Source organism: Elephas maximus, chromosome 8 (genome assembly GCF_024166365.1).
Source record: "Elephas maximus indicus isolate mEleMax1 chromosome 8, mEleMax1 primary haplotype, whole genome shotgun sequence".
Taxonomy (NCBI): domain Eukaryota; kingdom Metazoa; phylum Chordata; class Mammalia; order Proboscidea; family Elephantidae; genus Elephas; species Elephas maximus.
In genome coordinates this window covers 46,977,179-46,996,993 of record NC_064826.1, presented here as the reverse complement: position 1 = coordinate 46,996,993, position 19,815 = coordinate 46,977,179, and the positions used below count along the sequence as shown (strand labels likewise).

General features: G+C 39.7%; 2 protein-coding genes across 5 annotated transcripts in view; one reads left to right on the top strand and one right to left on the bottom strand.

Moving 5' to 3' along the window:
- The window catches only part of GSAP (gamma-secretase activating protein), a 99,602-nt gene extending 89,746 nt beyond the window's left edge, over positions 1-9,856 (top strand). The window contains exons 27-31 of the mRNA XM_049893082.1: positions 4,289-4,408; positions 5,465-5,526; positions 6,721-6,822; positions 6,978-7,077; positions 7,527-9,856. Of these exons, the coding sequence (XP_049749039.1) occupies positions 4,289-4,408; positions 5,465-5,526; positions 6,721-6,822; positions 6,978-7,077; positions 7,527-7,618 (476 nt within the window). The 3' untranslated portion in view covers positions 7,619-9,856. The remainder of the gene's footprint in view (positions 1-4,288; positions 4,409-5,464; positions 5,527-6,720; positions 6,823-6,977; positions 7,078-7,526) is intronic.
- A 386-nt stretch (positions 9,857-10,242) lies between these two features.
- Positions 10,243-19,815, bottom strand: part of CCDC146 (coiled-coil domain containing 146) — a 177,164-nt gene continuing 167,591 nt past the window's right edge. For 3 of the 4 annotated variants that reach the window (XM_049893077.1, XM_049893078.1, XM_049893080.1), the window contains 4 exons: positions 17,792-17,920; positions 17,259-17,396; positions 12,025-12,273; positions 10,243-10,734 (listed from right to left, as the gene is read on the bottom strand). In XM_049893077.1, the coding sequence (XP_049749034.1) occupies positions 10,531-10,734; positions 12,025-12,273; positions 17,259-17,396; positions 17,792-17,920 (720 nt within the window). In that variant the 3' untranslated portion in view covers positions 10,243-10,530. The remainder of the gene's footprint in view (positions 10,735-12,024; positions 12,274-17,258; positions 17,397-17,791; positions 17,921-19,815) is intronic. The other variant, XM_049893079.1, reaches the window with a different exon arrangement.

The following is a 19,815-nucleotide window of genomic DNA, read 5'->3' as shown; positions in this document are numbered from 1 at the left end:
CATAAAAATTTGATAGAGGAACAGATCCATGGCTTCAGGTTTGCCCATCACGGGTGTTTAAGCCCATTTTATTACTAAACGAAACTGTCTTACCGGGGACAATATTATGCCTGAAAGATCATACAAATCCACTTTCTACAGAGCTTTCATTTCTTCACAGGGATAAGGAGGGAAAACATAGAAAAACGTTACCCGTAGTGATTGAGAATTATTACTAGAGTAGATGTAAGGCCTGTGTCAGCTGTCTTCACATGGCCGTCTTCCCCTTGTGTGTGTCTCTGTGTCCCCTCCTCTTATAAGGACATTGGTCATTCGATTTAGGGCCCACTCTAAATCCAGGATGATTTTGTCTTGAGATTCTTAACTAATTGCATTTACAAAGACCGTGTTTCCCAATAAGGTCATATTCTGAGGTTACATGTAGATGTGAATTTCAAGGGGACACTATTTAATGTACTGCACCTCATGTGACATGGAAATAGAGGTGAGGATGAGGTGAGCGACACTGGATCATCATTTGTGTCTGTGTGTGTGTAAATACAGGGTATTTGTACGTGTAGATGTGTAAGTATACTTGTTTTCTAAGCCTACTGGACTACCGTATTTTTATGCAAATAACATGCACAGTCTACATTTTTTTGCCAACCACGCCCCCACCCCTCATGAGGTACTTTAATAAGTACACTATGCTAATTTTTTATGTAAAAATAAATCAGTATAGTGTGCTTACTAAAATACTTCGGGGTGGGAGGTGGGGCGAGGGCGAAGTTGGCAAAACAAACATAGAATGTGTTATTTCTGTAAAAATACAGTACTACTCAAACTACTGACCTATCTGAGTTCCAAGTGTCAGAATTTATAACCTGAATTGGTTAAAGAGAAAAAGGGAATGAGGACCACAAAAAGGAAGTCATGGTTTCAAGTTGGAGAATCTGCTATTTAAAAGGGACCTGTGTTCCCCTTGCTGGCTAGAGGAGGTCAGAAGTGCTGGAAGATTGCAGTTGAAAGCGTTCTCCTTCAGAACTAATACCTAGTTTTAGCCAATTTGTGCTGCCACTTAGAGCTGACATGTAGAGAGGAGGCCAAGACCAGGCTGCTAAATTTTGTACTGTGACTTAGGCATAGAGGGCAAAGGGTAATCCAGGGATCCTTAGTACATGGACACAGGGCTGGAGAAGGAATTTTGAATCCAAGAAATCTATAAAATCTGTGGCTGTCAAGTTGATTCTGACTCATAGTGACCCTACAGGACAGAGTAGAACTGTCCCATGGGGTTTCCAAGGCTGTAATCTTTATGAAAGCAATCTGCTACATCTTTCTGCTATGGAGTGGCTGGTAGGTTCGAACCGCTGACCTTTCTGTTAGCAGCCAAGTGTTTAACCACTGTGCCACCAGGGTACCTTAGGAAATCTACAGGACTGATAATCTATTATAAACTTTTCTTCAGAAATAATTTCATAACTTTTCAAATCTTGGGGTGAATTTCCAAAGGCAAATCCATTTGGAAATCTTATCCTTCTGGTTAGCTAATAAAACCACTGCTTTTTGGATTCAGGGAAACTAGTGTACTCATCTCATTGTCAGCTCATTAACTAGTGCTTGCGGGCAGTTTGCACTTTATCTGACCCTTGGTGTTGCCAGGACTTAGGACTGTCCCACTTCTTGTGATTCATCTGCTCTGAGAGAGAGAAAAAGTCTACAATTTCTCTGAATCCAAGCCCCTGCTCTTTGGGCATCATTCCTCTGTCATGTAAGCCCCTAACATTAGGCTCTGATTTTTCTCTGTCATTCCCCACCCACATCCAATCATTTGCCAATACACATGGCCATCTTCTCCAATCCCTTCCCTCCCCTTTCACTATCAACACCCTTATTATCACTGGCCTAGGTTCAAATAATAGCTGCCCAATGGCTCTTCTTACCTCCTGTAGCAAGCAGTTACCCCAATCCATTCTTTGCCTGTTGCCATATTAATATTCTAAAAGTAAAACTCAAATCCTGCTCAAAAACCTTCAGTGCCTCCCGAGAGTCTTCCAAATTAATAAATTCCTTGCTGTCATTCTGCATTCTCTTCAACAAGACTATGATCTCAGCCCATCACACGTTCTCACAGCACCCTGCACGTTTTCTTTTTTTCACTATTTTTTTTATTTTGAAATAATTTTATTTTGTTTTTATTTATTGTGCTTTAAGGTTACAAATCAAGTCAGTCTCTCATAAAAAAAAAAAAATTATATATACCTTGCTATGTACTCCTAGCTGCTGTCCCCTGAATGAGACAGCACATTCCTCCTCTCCACCCTGTATTCCCTGTGACCATTCAGCCAGCTCCTGTCCCCCTCTGCCTTCTCATCTCATCTCCATTCAGGATCTGGCCACATAGTCTCATGTGTCCACTTAAGCCAAGCAGTTCACTCCTCACTGGTATCATTTTCCGTCTTATAGTCCAGTCCAACCCCTGTTTGAAGAGTTGGCTTTGGGAATGGTTCTAGTCTTGGGGTAACAGAGGGTTCGGGGACCATGACCTCTGGGGTCCCTCCAGTCTCAGTCAGGCCATTAAGTCGGGTCTTTTTACGAGAATTTGAGGTCTGCATCCCACTATTCTCTTGCTCCATCAGGGATTCTCTGTTCCTGCATGTTTTCTTTATGGGACTGGTTACATTTTAGAAGTAAATATTCATTTTTGTAATTTCTTGATGGTCTGTCTCCCTCATCAGCCTGTAAGGGGTATGGGAGGAACAGCCGTGCCTATTTTGGTCATTATTGTACTCGTGGCCCAGTGCCCAGTGCATGGAAGGGAGTTGTTGAATTAACTTACCTTTTTTGACCTTAGCTCTCATCATTCCTTTACCCTCATACAAGGGTCCAGCAGAACTGAATCATTTATTTATTTATTTAATGTACTCCATACTTTCTCACCTTTGGGCCTCTGTTCATAGTGTTCCATGAACCCAGCTACCAATTATAGAGGCAGGATAATGTTATGGTTGAAAGCCCAGGCTAAAATCTGAGTGTCTGAGTTCAAATGTCAACTCTGCTACAACAACAACTTACTGTTTATACGACTCTGGGCAGGTTTCTCAGCTTCTGTGTATCTTGGTTCCCCATGTACAAGATGGGGATCTATTAGTTCCCACTTCATCATGTTGCATGAGGATCAGATGAGCCAAGACATGATTGAAGCCCTCAGTACATGCTCTGGGAAACCATGTGCTAGGCTCTTCACAGACCTAGCTCTAGTATCCCAACAGCCCATGAGAAAGTACTGATGGCTCCACTTTAGGGATGAAGAAACCGAGGCTCAAAAAAACTTGGTTACTTACAGCTAGTAAGTAGCACGGCAGGAGGCTAGCCCAGGTCTGTTCATTCTGAGCCTGTCTTTTCTCCACTGTCTCCACTCAGCAGATTCTCTTGCCTCATTTCCACTCCTAGGAATTTTTTTTTATCCTTCAAAAAAAAACCCATCTTGGAGAAGATAGCATTTATCCTTCAAAAAGCTCCCTGTAAATGCTATCTTCTCCAAGAGGGTTTTTCTGATTCTTCCCTGGTCTGATATCATCTTCTCCAGTGTATGTTGGTTTTATCTTTTGTTAGTAAGAATGTACTTTGAGCTTTAGGTTTGTGAGACTTGATAGGAGATATCTGAGAGAGTATCTACCTCTCTGTTGAATTCCTGTAGATTTGCTATTTGGCCATATCATTTCATTATTTCTTTTCTATAATTTAGTCCAGGTAGACTCTAAAAGCCTTTCTGTAGGGCACACCTGGAGATCAGACATGTAAAGAGCATTAATAACTTGGATCTTCCTAAGTTGGGACTGGATGTATAAATCCAAAAGTATTTCTTTTTAGGTTCTTAGTCATTTTATAAACTATTCCTTTTTGGTCCAGTTTTTTTTCCCTTTGGCAAAATGGTCCCCATCCATCAGGCTTTTAGCCTGGGCAAATGGAGTTTGAAGTTTTTCTGTTAATTGTTCTCTTTTGCCATCTAGCCATAGAATTGCAAACATATTACATTGTAAGACCAATTTTCATTGAGCAGGCATTGACCTCTTTCTACCTAGGGTGGGACACAGGTGAAGCGAATACATTTTGGAAACTTACTATATACCTAGCACTATTCTTAGTCCTGATAATACAAAGAAGGAAAATTGGACCTCGTCCTCAAAGGACACTTAGTTGGCCCTAGGTGCCAAGCATTGAACAGTGCTTCATTAACACCATCTAGTTCATTCCCTCTGGAAGGCTGGAGATGTGATTGACCATGTTGTCGGACCTCTCATCCTAGGTTTTCACACTCTGCACACAGTCCTTGGTGTCCACTGCCTCCCTTTGCATAACCTGCTGCATTACATTGATAATGGAGTATTGCTTCTCACAGAAACAGCTGTCACAAGGCTCATGAAAGGTAAGAGACTTTATGTTTGCCAGAGTACCAGTTCTAGTCTGAGTACCACCAGGGCCGGCTTCATAGACATATAACCTGTGCAGTCCCATACGGCCCTGCTGTACTTAGAAGGACTCTGAGCTTGGTTAAATATCTGCTGCTGCCATCTGGAAATTCCTAATATTTTCTGAATAAGACCAGACCAGACCAGACCCAGTGCTGTCGAGTCGATTCCGACTCATAGCGACCTTATAGGACAGAGTAGAACTGCCCAATAGAGTTTCCAAGGAGCACCTGGCGGATTCAAACTGCCAACCCTTTGGTTAGCAGCTGTAGCACTTAACCACTACGCCACCAGGGTTTCCTTCTGAATAAGGGGCCCCTTATTTTCATTTTGCAGAAAAAATTGCAGAGGACCCTGTAAATTATGTAGCCAGTCTTGCTGAGTACGGCTCATTTTCTGTAAACATCTTTCCTGAGTGGATCAATTTAAAGTAACTTAGCTCTTCAGGAGGCCCCAAAGGGCATCTTAATTCACATAAAGCCAATGTATTCCTTTTTTGTACAAGAGGGCACTTGAGGCTAGGAGACTGTAGGCTTGTTTCTCAAAGTGTCAGTGAAATGGCTTACTTTCAACTGATTAACCCCATCATTTCAAAACTAGATTTCAAATGCAAGAAAAATTAATGAGAGATTCGGTGTGTATCTGAATTTGAACTTTAAGTAAAGTCTGTAGCGTAGTTACTCTCACTTACATTATTCACTTGTGGTATTTTATAGATGAGTTTTGTTAATATTTAGTACAGCATTTACCATTCCTCAAAGTACCTTTTGTTTTAAATTAGTCGACAAAGTTGCTTTGTGACTGGCAGCATGCTACATAAGAATGTTCATTAAAAATCCCTGTTTATTCAGAGCGATGAAAACTGAAAAAATTTCAACATGGTGTTAGATTTTTAGCTTGAGAATACAAGGTGGCTATATGCCGTATCAGTATAAGCCACTGAAGTATTACTGACTTGCTGAGGTATTAAAATGGAGATTTGTCTTCTTTGCCAATCTCTGACTTTCTTGTAGATCTGGACAATACAGAGAGGAATGAAAAACTAAAATTTAGCATCATCGTGCGGCTTCCTCCGGTAATACTGAATTGTATTTTCTCCTTAAGTCTTGGGGTGGGCCTCCTTTAATTTCTTCTTGGACAAAGAGCATGTACTTCCTTTGAGCTAAAGTCAGTTGAATTGTTTCCCTTTTCAGTCCTTTCCAAGAAATCCTATCCATCCTCATCCCTGTCTGCTGTTTCCTGCTGGGCCTACAAAGTGCTTTGCTCCTCTAGCTTTGTATTGCCTTGGCATATTTGGACATTTTCTCCTCTTAGGAAACTACTGCTAGTATTTACATATGTGACTCTGAGGGGAAGCATGTGCTTTTGGCATTTAAACTGATAAGAAATTTAAATACAGGTAAGGTCAGAAGGTTCTGGAACTGTATTTCCTCCTACTATGATTTCTACCAGAGCAGGAAGACATTCCCAGGTTGAAGGAAGAATGAGAGACATGAAAGAAATAGTAACAAAGGCACTCCTTGTTTTTATGGGGGATCTTAGCTCTCTTAGTCAGGAATACTATGAAAATATGAAATTCCAGGGCAAGGTCTTCAGAGCCTCTGAGTCCATGAACTTCCTGACCCTAAGAGCCTTGGCTATCTCTGCTGCTGTTTACATACCTTGAGCACATGTCTCTCCGGCAGGTTCCTTCCCATCCTCCCAGAAGGGATATCTGCTTCCTTTCTGAACCTAATGGGCTTGCCCTTCCTTCACTGGTTTACTGAAGCAAGGGCAAGGATAGAAAACAAAGCATATTTTCCGTGGCTAGATCTCTCTGGGGAGTATCTCTAAACATTTAGTTTCATCTCCAAATTTTATTTTCTGCCTCATAGTCTAAGGGAATTGAAGTTTTATGGGCAAGACACTGGCAGAGAAGTTGATATAAATATGCCTACTACCTTTAGATTCCTGTCAAAACATCAATTCGGGCTGGCATGGAAATCCCCACTTTTGAAGAGTAACAGACGAATTCCATGTCAGAAAATAATTTGGCCTCATCAGTGTATAAACTGCCTTCCTCAGGGTAGCATTTGTTGGAGCATTTATTCAAAACTCAGAAGCATATCTCATAGAAACATGCCCTTTCTCCAAGGGTCCATTAACCCTAAAATGCCTGTCTTTTAAACTAAGTAGATACTTTATAATAATATTTTAAAAATGATGACTAGATATAACCTTATTTAATGTAATATGAGGTATATTCTCCTTTGTGTATTTTTCAATTTAGCTTATTGGTCAGAAGATCAGTCGACTTTGGGATCATCCTATGAGTTCCAGTATTATTTCACAGAATCATGTAAAGCAATTGCTTCAGAACTATAAGAAACAGGTGAGTGTGTCTGAAAGCACAGCCACACTAAATGTTTTTGGATACTGTCTGCAAATTGAAGCATATCCATCTGAGCAGCAATTGTAATCATCATCTTATTTAAATGTGTGCTTGTTTTGGAAAATCAACTAATACCAGAGTGGTTTTCCCTGTAGCCTCGGAATTCTATGATTGACAAGTCATCATTCAGTGTAGAATTTCTGCCTCTGAACTACTTCATTGACATACTGACAGATATTGAGTCCTCCAATCAAGGTAACTGGGTTCTCAGGGCTTTCTTGCTTTTCCCTTGACACCCCAGTCATCCCCAGTTCACATCTGTGGACTTTCTTCTTTCCAAAATACCCCTTACTTCTAAGCAGGTCCTTATTGCAGTTGGCTTTAATTAGCAATACACAGTCTACTACCTAGAGTAAATTACCAAAGGAATAATCACCAGACTGAAGTTTTAAAAGGATTTAAAGCCCATTTGGTTGACGTGGATGCCCTTTCTTGGTGCTGAGGTTTAATATTTGTTCTTACACAACAACAACATTATTATTTTACAATATACGTAACACAGATTATACATAATATACAAACTTAACATATTCTCAGAATAATGTTTTATTAAAATATAAAATAATTATGATTTTGACTGGAGTTGAGGGCACAAACTTATGTGTTCCATGGCTTCATGGTAACTCTTTTTTCTTTTTTTCCAGCTCTGTATGCTTTTGAAGGACATGACAATGTGGATGCAAAATTTGTAGGGGAAGCAGCTCTGAAACACACAACAATGCTTTTAGGCTTATAAAAGAGCAAATGCAGTTAAATTAGCTTCCAATATTGTAATCTTGCTTTAGCAATATTTAAAATCATTGATAAAAATCAGAATATATCCTTGAGCCACCTGAACACCTGTTTAGATAGAGCTAAACTGCTGTACCTCACCTCAGTGTTGAATATCAGGTGAACAGTCAAGTGTAGAGAAATGATGAACAGTCCAAAGAGGCAAAACAAAAACAAACAAACACAAACATTGCTGTTGAGTCGATTCTGACTCATAATGACTCTATAGGACAGAGTAGAACTGCCCCATATGGTTTCCAAGGAGTGGCTGGTAGACTCCAATTGCCAACCTTTTGGTTAGCAAACCACTGTGCCAAAAGAGGCATAAAATGGCATAAATGATGCTCTTCTGGGAATTATTTTTCTAGCAGCCTAATAGGCCCCAAACTAGTCTCTTTGTACTCTGAAATAAAACATGCTATAAACATGTAGGAAACAGTCCTTAGGAAAGCAAAAACTAGATGTGTCTTTGTAAATAACAAAAGAAGAAAAATTAAATGTTACCTAAAAACTCTATTTGGACAGAGGAGACTTTCTGAAAATGGAATTTGGGCTAAATGAAATCTTCTATCTCCAGTATAGAATAATTTGTAACATATATTAGTTTGTACATACAGTATTTGGAGTACAATATGTTTTTGTGATGGTTCAGATGGAACTGTGTTTAATTTTTTTAAGGTTTTCTTTTTTTATATATTTATAAAAGTTTGATTTAGTAATGTCTTGTCATTAAAAAAAAAATTTTTTTTTTGTCATTAAAAGAAAAGAAAGAAAAAAATAAAACACTGAAGGTTTTAGCCTGACTCTTCCTGTTCTTTGAACATAGATAGCACTTTTATTCTAGCTAGGAATCAAGAGTTCATTAGCATATTCCCTGCAATGGCCCCATGACACCTAATTTTCTTTTTGTTTTCACTCTTGTACAGTGACTTCATTCTGAACCATAAATACAGTTGCTGCCCCGGGGTCAGCCCCTAATCCCTTGTTTTTCTCTTGTCACATTATTTCCCTCAGTGAACTTGTGAAATTTTAATGATTGTAAATATAATGATTATAAATATTAGCCGGTATAATTCAACTTCTTTTCTAAAATCACCATGTTCTAGAAATTATCTACTTTTATAGAATTACCATTTTTGGTTAAATACTTCATGGTCACTGAAGGTCAAAATCTTGAAGCCAAATCAGCAAGGCAATGACGATTCTTTCCCTTAATACTTCCTAAAATTCTCCTTACTTTTAAGTAAGTTCTTATTGCAATTGGCGAACAATATTGGGGAAGCCTGGGCTGCCAGAAAACAAACAATTCTGCCTTGGAAAAAGTACAGGCAGAATGCTCCTTACAAGCCAAGATGCTGAGACTTGGTCTGATGTACTTTGGACATGTTATCATGAGGGACCAGTCCCTGGAAAAGGACATCTTGCTTGGTAAAGCTAGAGGGTCAGTGAAAAAGAGGAAGACCCTCAACAGGATGGATTGACACAGTGGCTGCAATGATGAGATCAAACATAGCAAGGATTGTACATGGGATGGCTATAATTTGGAACTGACTTAACATAACAACAACAACCAGTAGATTTGAGTCGATTCCATGAGTGACAGAGTAGACACTGTGCTCCGTAAGGTTTTCACAGGCTGATTTTTTGGAAGGAGGTCACTAGACCTTTCTTTTGATGCGTCTTTAGGAGGAATTGACCCTCCAACCTTTCCGAGTGGTTAACCTTTCCAAGTGGGTTAACCATTTGCACCACCCAAAAAAACCCACTGCTGTACAGTACTCTCAAATAATTCCTTTATAACGACCTCATGAAGCAATCAGGTTAGATTCAGGACTCATATCTGAGAAGGGGATTAAATTTCTCTCCTATCTGGAAGGATGAGAGCTTGGAACAGATCTTGTTTGATTTAGCAAAATAAAGGAATGTGATATTTTTTCACTCCCAGAGTTGTGAAATAAAATTAATCACTACTACCAGTATGAAATAAAGATAGCGTCAGAATATTAAAAAAAAAAAAATTAGTGAATATAAAATCACACGTTTCAGATCCACTTGTGTGTTTGCATACACAAGAATATGAAAACAGAATTAGGAAAATATATTCCCATGAAATACAACAAAAATAGAGCAATGAAATAAGTGGAACTGGCCTCATTTTCAACTCTTACACATGCAAAGTTATAAATATGTCCACTGAGATTCTGAAAAATCTAGTATCAGAATTTTCATGAGTTTATTTGAAAAATATGAATTTATAATGGAGATAAATTAGGGCATAATTGTTTTTGTAGCAAAAGGATTCTGTCTAAAAACAATCACAACATTACTGTAAAAACGACGAGCTTCACTACTGTTTTCTACATGATTTGGATTTACCAGCATTAACTCCAAGTGCAATTTCTTATTCAACAAAGTGGGCTATGCCTCTGCGGCACTTGGGATATTTTTCTTTTCAAACAGTCACTCTTCTTTAAAGTGAATATGTTGAACAGTTTTTTTCTTTTTTTTTTAGTAAATAAAGACCACTTTGCTAGTTTCTGTACCTCATTGAAAATTTATTTATTTTCATTGTGTTTTTATAGCACCTTATCTACTATATAGTTCTGAAAGGTAATCAACGTAGAGTAAAAAACAACAGGAGCAATACAAATACATGCGTTGATGTAATTGTATGACACTTCTATGCCCTACTCAACATTATATAAAATACAGTAGTTGGTGGGTATAAAGGAAGCAATGTTGTGCTCTATTGTTGATGAATTGTGAGTTTCTTATTTATCTATAATTTAGGACTATCATGCTCACATTTTCCAATTGCGGGTGTGAGGAAGCCTGGTTGAGGCGCTGTCCTTGGGAAACCTGGATTGGTGCATATATTCAGATTTCAATTGGCTTTATAACAGGTTTTCTTATGTGCCTCATGTTGGCCCCAGGTTCACTGGGTTTAAAAGGAGCCAAGGCGCCATATGGTTTTGGCAAAGGCAGAGTGGCGTCTGCCTCTGGGATGTAGGCATTGGGACGCTGCTCCGCAGTCGTGTAAACACCACTGGGCAGCTGGTGACTGTCTGCTTCTGAGAACTCCTGCAAAGAATGATTTTTTCTTTTCAGTTTTCTGATAACTCTGGTGAAGTCACTTCATCCTCGCGGCCCCAGCACACCCAGCTGAGTCTGATCAGCCTTAGGCTACTAGCTGACACCCCCAGAAGGGTATCACACACATGCACAATGTGTAATACATTGTATCTCACTGGAATGGGCTGTGTTGCTCTAGTGCCACACTGTGCCTGGGGATTAAGGTTTATCAAAAGTTGCTCGGTGGGTCCTATGTTGACTATATTCCATTCTCAGTATCTTTCATCAAACACTAATGTTTTGGAAAAGGGAGGACAAATATACTTCCTTTGGTAAGTCATTTGTGAGCAAATGTTATAAAGCAAGAGGTACGGAACAAAATGAAACCAGAGGAGAGAAGTGGTCAGTAGCTTGCTTTGAACCTCAAGTTCCTCAAGGTTCTGACTGTGCTTCTGGGAAAAAAGTAATTCTTATGACACTAAAAAGAACTCTGGAGAATGGAGCCAGGTGAATGACAGCCAGGACACCATAGGTAAAATCTGAATGCCCTAAAAAGTGTAGTCCCAGGCAGTGGGAGAATTATAAACCAGACCCTGTTGCCAGGTGTTCTTATGTGTGTTTGGAATGCATTATGTTCTTGGGTTAGGGAGTGAATGCTAATCCTTTTGGGGGCAGTGCATCTACTTGACAGTCTAAGGGTATAGTTTCCTTGGAAAGATGCCCAATTTCATTCTAGGAATATTGAAAGGTCATGGGGCTAGGCAAAACTGGGTACCCAACTTGAGAGTGGAGTCAGTGGATAGACCTAAGCTTAGGCCAGTGGCAGAAGAAGAAAGGTGTGGCACCAAGGTCTGTGGTATACTCAAGGTGCAGTGTCTGTGAGGGGTGGCAACCATAATACAGCTGGAGGTCTCACAATGTGCTGTGGAGGCCACAGTGGATGGACATGGAAGATTCAGTTGTGTTCTGAGCAGGGGTGCGAGGACAGAGACTGGAGACTCATGAGCATTGTCATGCCAGTGGGAGGCCATGGTTATGCCACAGTAGCCCAGGATATAAGACTGTGGGGTGGGACTTGGTGCTTGTCAAGCATTCTCCAGGGAATATGGCAGCACTTGAGACTATTGTACTTTAATCTGTCTACATAATATCTTAAAAAACACAAACTTCCTTCTAATGACTGTGGGGGCTATGTGAGCAGTTGAATGGGAAATTTTCATGTATTTTGGGATGACTCATACCCTGAAAACAGCCCGTCCTGGCAGAGTTGACAAATGCAACATGGGAGTCAAAACTTACCCGAGACTTCTCAGCGATGGCCAATGAATACATTTCTTCATCTCGTAGTACCTTCAACCATTCTCTCTCAATCTCTTTATTGAGTGGCAGGCCCTTCTCTATCCTGGAATTGCAAGAGTAGATGAAGTCTTCTTTCTCTCTGACTTCCTTTTGGAGTTCGATGGCCAGAGCTTGTTTCATGGATAGTTCAGCAACAACAGCCATCAGTTTTTCAGTAGCATCTTTGATCTTCTTCTGGTAGCCATTCATCTAGAATTAAAGAGCCCAAGGCTTAGCCTGCACATGCATTCCATGAAGACTTGAAGAAAATGACAGGCTGCTGGCTCTCTATAACGGTGGCAGACATTCTTACCTGAAGGAAGGAGGGGCTAAGTGGGAACTCATAGAAAATAAGAACCGGAAGAGACCTCAGAGATTGAGCCCAACACCCTGGTTTTGTAAATGCAAACGAGGAAAGAAAGGATAGAGGCCTGTTTGTTTAGTTGCTGGATTTCAAGGTGGAGAGCATTGAGTGAGTTTAGGGTCTTTATTTTTAAGAGGTGAGTAGGAGAGTGGAAAGAATGTTCTTGATGTCTAAGTTTTGGCCTAATTTTGCCATGTATTAGTTTGTCACATATCCAGGGGAAAATCTGGTAGAAAAACTATTTAAACATTACTCTTTGCTTATTTAAGAAAATCAGCAGAGGTCCTGCATTTGAAACAATTTTTTAACGGAAACTATGACCTCAATGTGTTTGAATCATAATTTCTAGGATGCATCATTACTAGGTCATAAACAAGCTCAACAACTATGCCACCAGGGCTTCCAGCATTAACTGAGCTGGGGAAAGTTTGGCCAATAGTTTGGAATGAGATATTTGTGGCACTTTGTTTTGTTTTAATGTTTCATATTGACTAGGCATCAGGGCAGAAATGAAGAGGAAGGGACACAGTGTCCATGCTGTATGAAGCTCACACAGTCTAGTGGGGGAGAAGATAAGACAATGATGACAGTCCCACACCCCAGACCATGGGCTCCTGAGAGCAGCAACTGTTCCTTGTTCCTAGTTTTCCCAGTGTCTAGCATGTACTAGACTCTAGAAAAATGTTTGTTGAAGAAATAAGTAAGCAATCAGTGCTGTTCCATCAGAAACACCTCTGGCACACTAAATAAATGAGGAATTGTAAATAGTAGGCCTTCCTTGATGTATTTATCTGGCTTTTACATTTCCATTGACTACTTCCACTAAAAGACACTGACCATTCTAGTGGCAGTTGTGCAATTCATAGCTTTACCTCATACAATAAGGGCTAAGAAATGACAGATTGGCCCATAAAATAAATCGTATCATTCATGCGTACTATCCTTCTCTAAATCATCTAAATGAAACCAAATGGTAAACATTTTCCCTATAGAACAAGGATGAGAAGATAAGGGGAGATAGGGAAGCTTGACTAAGGGAAAGAGAACAACCAGAATGGAAATAATGAGGATGCTGATATATTGTGAAAAATGTAACCAATGTCACTAAATAATACGTATATAAAAAAAAACATATGTATAGAAATTATTAAATGAGAGCCTAATTTCCTTGTTGAACTTTCACCAAAAACACAATAAAATATTAAAAAAAAAAAAAAACGAGGCTCGGGAACTTTGCCTGAATTAACATAATTAACACGTCCAATGTTTCTTTAAAGAGTCCCTGGTTGACACAGATGGTTAAGTGTTTGGCTACTAACTGTAAGGTTGGTGGTTTGAATCTATCCAGAAGCACCTTGAAAGAAAGGCCAGATAGGTGATCTACTTTCAAAAAATCAGTCACTGAAAACCCTACGGAGCACAGTTCTACTCTGACACACCTGGGGTCGCCATGAGTCAGTGTTGTCTTTACAGCAACTGGTTTATTTAGCATCAGTAGAGTTAAAAAACAGGATTAACTGGAAAAAATGATTTCAAAAGGCAGAGGAGAAGTTAAAACTGGAATTGGTGATTCCTACAAGCTTTCTGGAGCCCTGGTGGTGCAGTGGTTAAGAGCTTGGGAGCTAACCAAAAGGTTGGCAGTTCGAATCTTATCAGCCGCTCCTTGGAAACCCTATGGGGCAGTTCTACCCTGTCCTGTAGGGTTTCCGTGAGTGGAAATCAACTCGACGGCAATGGGTTTCCTTTTTTTTTGTATAAGCTTTCTGGCCCACAGCATAGCTTTTTAGTGTGGCTTTAGCCATGGGGGCCACTGAGTGGTGACTCCTCCCACCCACTGACATTCATTCTCTTACTAGCTTTATTTTTTTCTTCACACGTTTTACTACTGACATATTATATATGTTTGGCTATTTGGTTATAGTCTGTCATCCCACGAGAATTAACTCTTTGTAAGGACAAGGACTGTTTATTCATCGTCATATTCCCAGGGCCTAGGATGGTACTTGGGACATAAAAACCAACCAATGGCTGTGAAATTGACTCTGATGCATGGTGACCCCATTGTCTCAGAGTAGAACTGTGCCCCACAGGGTTTTAGTAGCTGATTTTTTTGGAAGTAGATTGGTAGGTCTTTCTTTCAAGGTGCCTCTGGGTGAACTCGAGCCTTTAACCCTTCGGTTAGTAGCCAAACATGTTAACTGCGCCACCCAGGTACTCCGCTTGGAACATAGGAGCACCAAACAAAATTTAAATACTTGTTGAATGACGGAACTAATAGATTCTTAGTCTATTTTAATTCATCAGTCTTTTGAACCCGGGTAAATTGGGACATGAAAATGAACTTCCAAAAATTATGCTTGACCTCAAAGCACTTTTCTCTCCTAATACAGCACATGCTGGTCATATCTATACAACTGCTTAGAGAAATGTTGCTGCCAGTGAATTATCTGCCTCTAAAAAATGATTCATGTACTGACTTTGCCTCCTTAAGGAGGTAGAGAATATAAATTTTTATAACTCTTCTACACGGCATTAATTTTTAGGAAGTATATATTGAATTGCTTGGTAAAGTACAGGGTCAATGAGGAAGATCCTCAACAAGATGGATTGATGCAGTGGCTGCAACAATGGGCCCAAGCATAATAACGATTGTGGGCAGGGTGCAGGACTGGGCAGTATTTCGTTCTGTTATACATAGGGTCACTATGAGTCAGAACTGACTCAAAGGCACCTAACAACAACAACACCATATATTGAATAAAAATGACTACCATTTTAAGATTCAATGATGAATCATTATCTTATATTCCATTAACTAATCAACCATCGCACTCTTGTGTGTGTGTGTGTGCGCGCACGTGCCCGTGTAAGTAGCCAACCTCCATTTTCTTCCATAAATAAGAAAAGGTTGATATTATTCTGGGTTGTTCTAAGTCTTTCCTGAGGTGTCCCATTCTCTGTTCATTTGGGAAACTTGCTGCAGGAGCCATAAGCTAACTAGGAGAGAAGAGGGATGTGGAGACATGCTCTCTTCTTGAGCATCCCCAAGAGGGTAAGCCATTTATGTGCTAAACTATGTAATGCTTGCAACAACTTTAGGTGAAACAACCCATTTCACAGATAAGGAAACTAAGTATTAGGATTGTTTATGTATCTTTCCCAAGGTTACTTGTTAGTATTGGTAAAACACAGATCTGAGATCTGAATGTCTTTCTCTACCTCCTAGCTTTGCCTACTATGAGGAGATTGCCATTTTAAATGCTTCAAAACAAAACAAAAACAAAAAAAGAACCAGGTAAAGAGCACTGAAGGTAGGGAAAACAAAGAAGAGAGAAATCATTAGGATAGAACTCAGCTATGCTGGAGTCAGAAACACTGGTGGCATAGTGATTAAGAGCTATAGCTGCTAACCTAAAGACTGGCAGTTCAAATCTACCAGGTGCTCCTTGGAAACCCTATGGGGCACTTCTATTCTGTCCTATAAGGTCACTATGAGTTGGATTTTTTTGGCTATACTGGAGCCTTCCTGGCCGTACAAATGGTCTTACTATTTGCATTTCTCTAGCATTATGGCTGACTTCTGAAGAGACTCTGCCATGCCTTCAGTGAAAAGTGAACTCCTGCAAAGAAAAGGAAATTGATTTTACAAAAGGCAGGCAGGCAACATTTAAAGAAACATTGGACACGCTAATTCAGGCAAAGTTCATGTGCCTCAATTCGTCTTGCCTGTATTTTATGAGGTAAAGCTGTGAATCACACAACTGCCACAGGATTGGTCAGTGCCTATTAGTGGAAGTGGTCAAAGGGGAAGTGTAAAAGCCAAATTAAAACGTCAAGGAAGGCCTACGATTTACAATTCCCCATTTATCTAGTGTGCCAGAGCTGTTGCCGGCACAGGATTGACTGTTCACTTATTTATTCAGCAAACATTTTTCTAGAATCTTGTACATGCTAGACACTGGGGAAACTAGGAAGAATGAGGAACAGTTGCTGCTCTCAGGAGCCCACAGTCTCGGGTGTGGGACTGTGTGAGCTTCATACTGCACGGACAATGTGTCCCTTCCTCTTCATTTCTGCCCCATGCCCAGTCGGTGTGCAGTAACTATTTGATAACTGACTGAAACACCTGTGCCATTACAGTGTGATGCTCCATGGGGCCATGGAGGCCAGGGGAGCAGCCTAACCTCTAACTGCTTGGGTGCATGGTTCTGTTGCTTCAATCACCAACCTGCTGGCTGCTCCTTTCAGTGTTGCTTCTAGTAGGTTCTGCTGCTTTGAATCTGTAGTCTCAATATCTTAAGCGTAATACATTATGAAGCTCTGTACTACTTGACTTTCCTCACTAACAGGGCCTGAGGGCAGCTTCAACTCGTGGTGCAGCAGGCCTGGGTGTGGTGTGACTGCTGTTTTCTTTAATGGTCCCTTCTACTTCTGGTTCAGGCTGAGTTCTGGATTGGGGTCATTCCCATTCAGACCCATACGTAAGTGAGGCAGTACCACGCTTCCTATTCACAAGGGACTAGAAAGGATCTAACTTTGAGCATGAAATATGAAGGTAACAATTGTTATGTCTGAGTAGGTGCCTTGTTAAGTGAAACACGTATACTGTCATTGAAAAGCTTGGGTTTTCCCTGTATAAAGAGACTTAATTTAGGAAACAAGATTGAAACTTATTTTGTACAATTCTCTCAGAGACATTTTTACATTTTTGTTTCCGTAGCCATAGACCTAATCTCCCCAGTGTTGTGTCTAAATAAATAAAGCAGTCCATGGAAGATGAAAGGTAATGAAAGGGGAGGGCAGAAGAGAAAAGGCAGGGTCTGGGGCAGACCTTCTTGGCTAAAAGTAGCGTGTCCTGCTTGCAGGTCTCAGTTTTGCTGCAGAGTCTGTCTGTGAGCCGGGAGACCTGTTCATAGATGAAGTCCTTCTCCAGTAACTTCTCCTCCTTCTGGGCCAGCTGTAGTTCCAGCTATGGTTGAAAATAATTTCAGTAAGGAGAAAATAGTCATGCAAAATAAAATCTTCTTTCGTAATTAGAGCACTGACCCCCTCTTCCTCACTTAATAGAGACACATTGCTTTTTCAGTTGCCAAAATACATCTGGAAGGTCTTTAGAACTGGGCTTAGTCAAGGAGTCAGGCAGTGAAATGTGTCTTCGGCACCTTGAAACCACTGGATCTTACTTCTTTAGGCAAGAGTCTAAATCAAGCTTAGATTTCGTTACTAAATCAAGGAAAGGAATATATTAGTATCTAGAATAAAGAAGGATAGGTATGTCTGAATAACATGAGACAGTACTACAGATATTTGGGAAAAAATATCAAGAAGGGGCTAACAGATGTTATTTTAAGAAAGAACATTTACCTCATCTAATTTTTTGATCATTTGTTCTTCAGTCAGATCTTTCCCTGGAAGGAAGCGAGTTCTGTTCTTACCCTCAGGATTTACAAACTGTTTTTCCAAGTCTTTTATTCTGTCTGTACACTGTGAAAACTATTAAACAAGAAAGAAACATTAACTTTAAAATTATTACTCTAGCTCATTAAATCTTAAAATCACTTAGCTAAAGGTCTTTAGAGTCTCTCAGCAGGACCAACCCTGGTGAGGGTAGAACTGTTTTTTTAATACACCATATCAGCTGGGATGCGTGGTTAAGCATTGTTTCTGCTCATTCATGGTACCGTGACAGATGATGCCCATAACTGATTCTGAAGACAGGGCAGTGCCTTCTGGGTCATCGAAGAAAAGCCTTATTTCAGGAACAGTCCTTTGATTATACTCGCATGATACTCCGTGATTATGAACTCAAAGTACACAGCCTTGGTCTCTATAATAACCTCCAATGAAGAGATGAGCAACACGCTGGACGTTAGTCTTTTGGGTGAAATTGTTCAAAATTCCATTTAAAAACCCTTTGCTTTCAATAAGCTTAATGGCTTTCCAAAGAAGAAGAATGAAGCTCTTAATTACTGGGTCAACACAATGTACAGTCTGTGAGGAATAGCTTGAAATATTTGTATCTTTTTTGCTAAACCCCCAATATAGTATCTTATGTATCAACTATATTTTTTGGATCAATGAGACTTCGGAGGTGGATAAAGAAATATGGATACTCCCAAATAGGAGTGGTGGCCACATGTAGTGTTTGTTTTTCAGGGAGAGATGTGGAACACGGTGAAAACCAAGAGTCGTTATTTTCAGCTTTTCTACTGAATACCTGCGTAATATCACGCAAAATCATTAATCTTCTCCAAACTTTAGTTTCCTCAACTGTCAGTTGGGAAGAAAAGGCCCAATCTCACAGGATTACACCATCCAATGAGATAATAGACTTAAAATGCAGCATGTCCAAGAATGGTACAGGTAGAGGCCTTTTTTTTTTTTTTTTCGAGGTAGATTTTTAAAATTTTAACTTATGGTCATTCTCCCTACAAAAAGAATTTTAAATGGTGACATAAATGATAATGTAATTTTTTTAATTTCCTCTCCTATTTTTCTACAGTCTTTAATTATACTTAATATGGAATTGAGGTATAAAAAAAAAGAATTGAGGTATATATGTATATAACCCAAACCAAACCCGTTGTCGTCAGGCTGATTCCAACTCATTGCAAACCTACAGGGAAGAGTAGAACTGCCCCATAGGGTTTCCAAGGAGAGGAGAGGCTGGTGGATTTGAACTACTGACTTTTTGGTTAGCAGCCGAGCTCTTAACTACTGGGCCACCAGGGTTCGTTCCTACATGTATATGTACATACATATATAAACATTTGCTGTATTTATTATTAACAAAATTTAATGTTCCTTTTTTCTTAATTAGGAAATTAAATAAGAAACAAAAATATGGTACTTGCTTATCAAAGTGGTGCCTTGGTCGATTTCATTTCCCCATAGGCCATTGAGGAAAAACTGCTCACTTTTTCTATACAAAATAGTGTTGTTGTGTCCTAAAATAATTCATGTAACTTCTAAGATCCCTGAAATGGAGCTATTATTACAGGCACCAGGAGAATATGACTCATGATAATCCTTGGACGATTGAAAACTGTTTCAAACAGCTTCTTGAAAAAAAAAAAAAAAAAAGCAAACCTTTCGAGATTTCTGAAAATGATGCAAAAAAGGGGAAGACTGGAAAAAAAAAGCCAACACTGCGGCTGTGACAAATAACAGGATATGACAGGGATCCGGTGCTGCAGGGCAGAGTACAAAACAGCCTGCCAGCAGCTAGAAATTTCACATCGTGTCCTCTAAGGGCAAACGTGATTAGTGCCAATTAGGCAATCAAATAATTAAGTGCAGTTTGAAGACTGATGGGAAGTTTTCTACTGAACCTTTGTTAGGCTTAGAATTAATTCTGACAGAACAGAAATTACATAATTTACAAATTA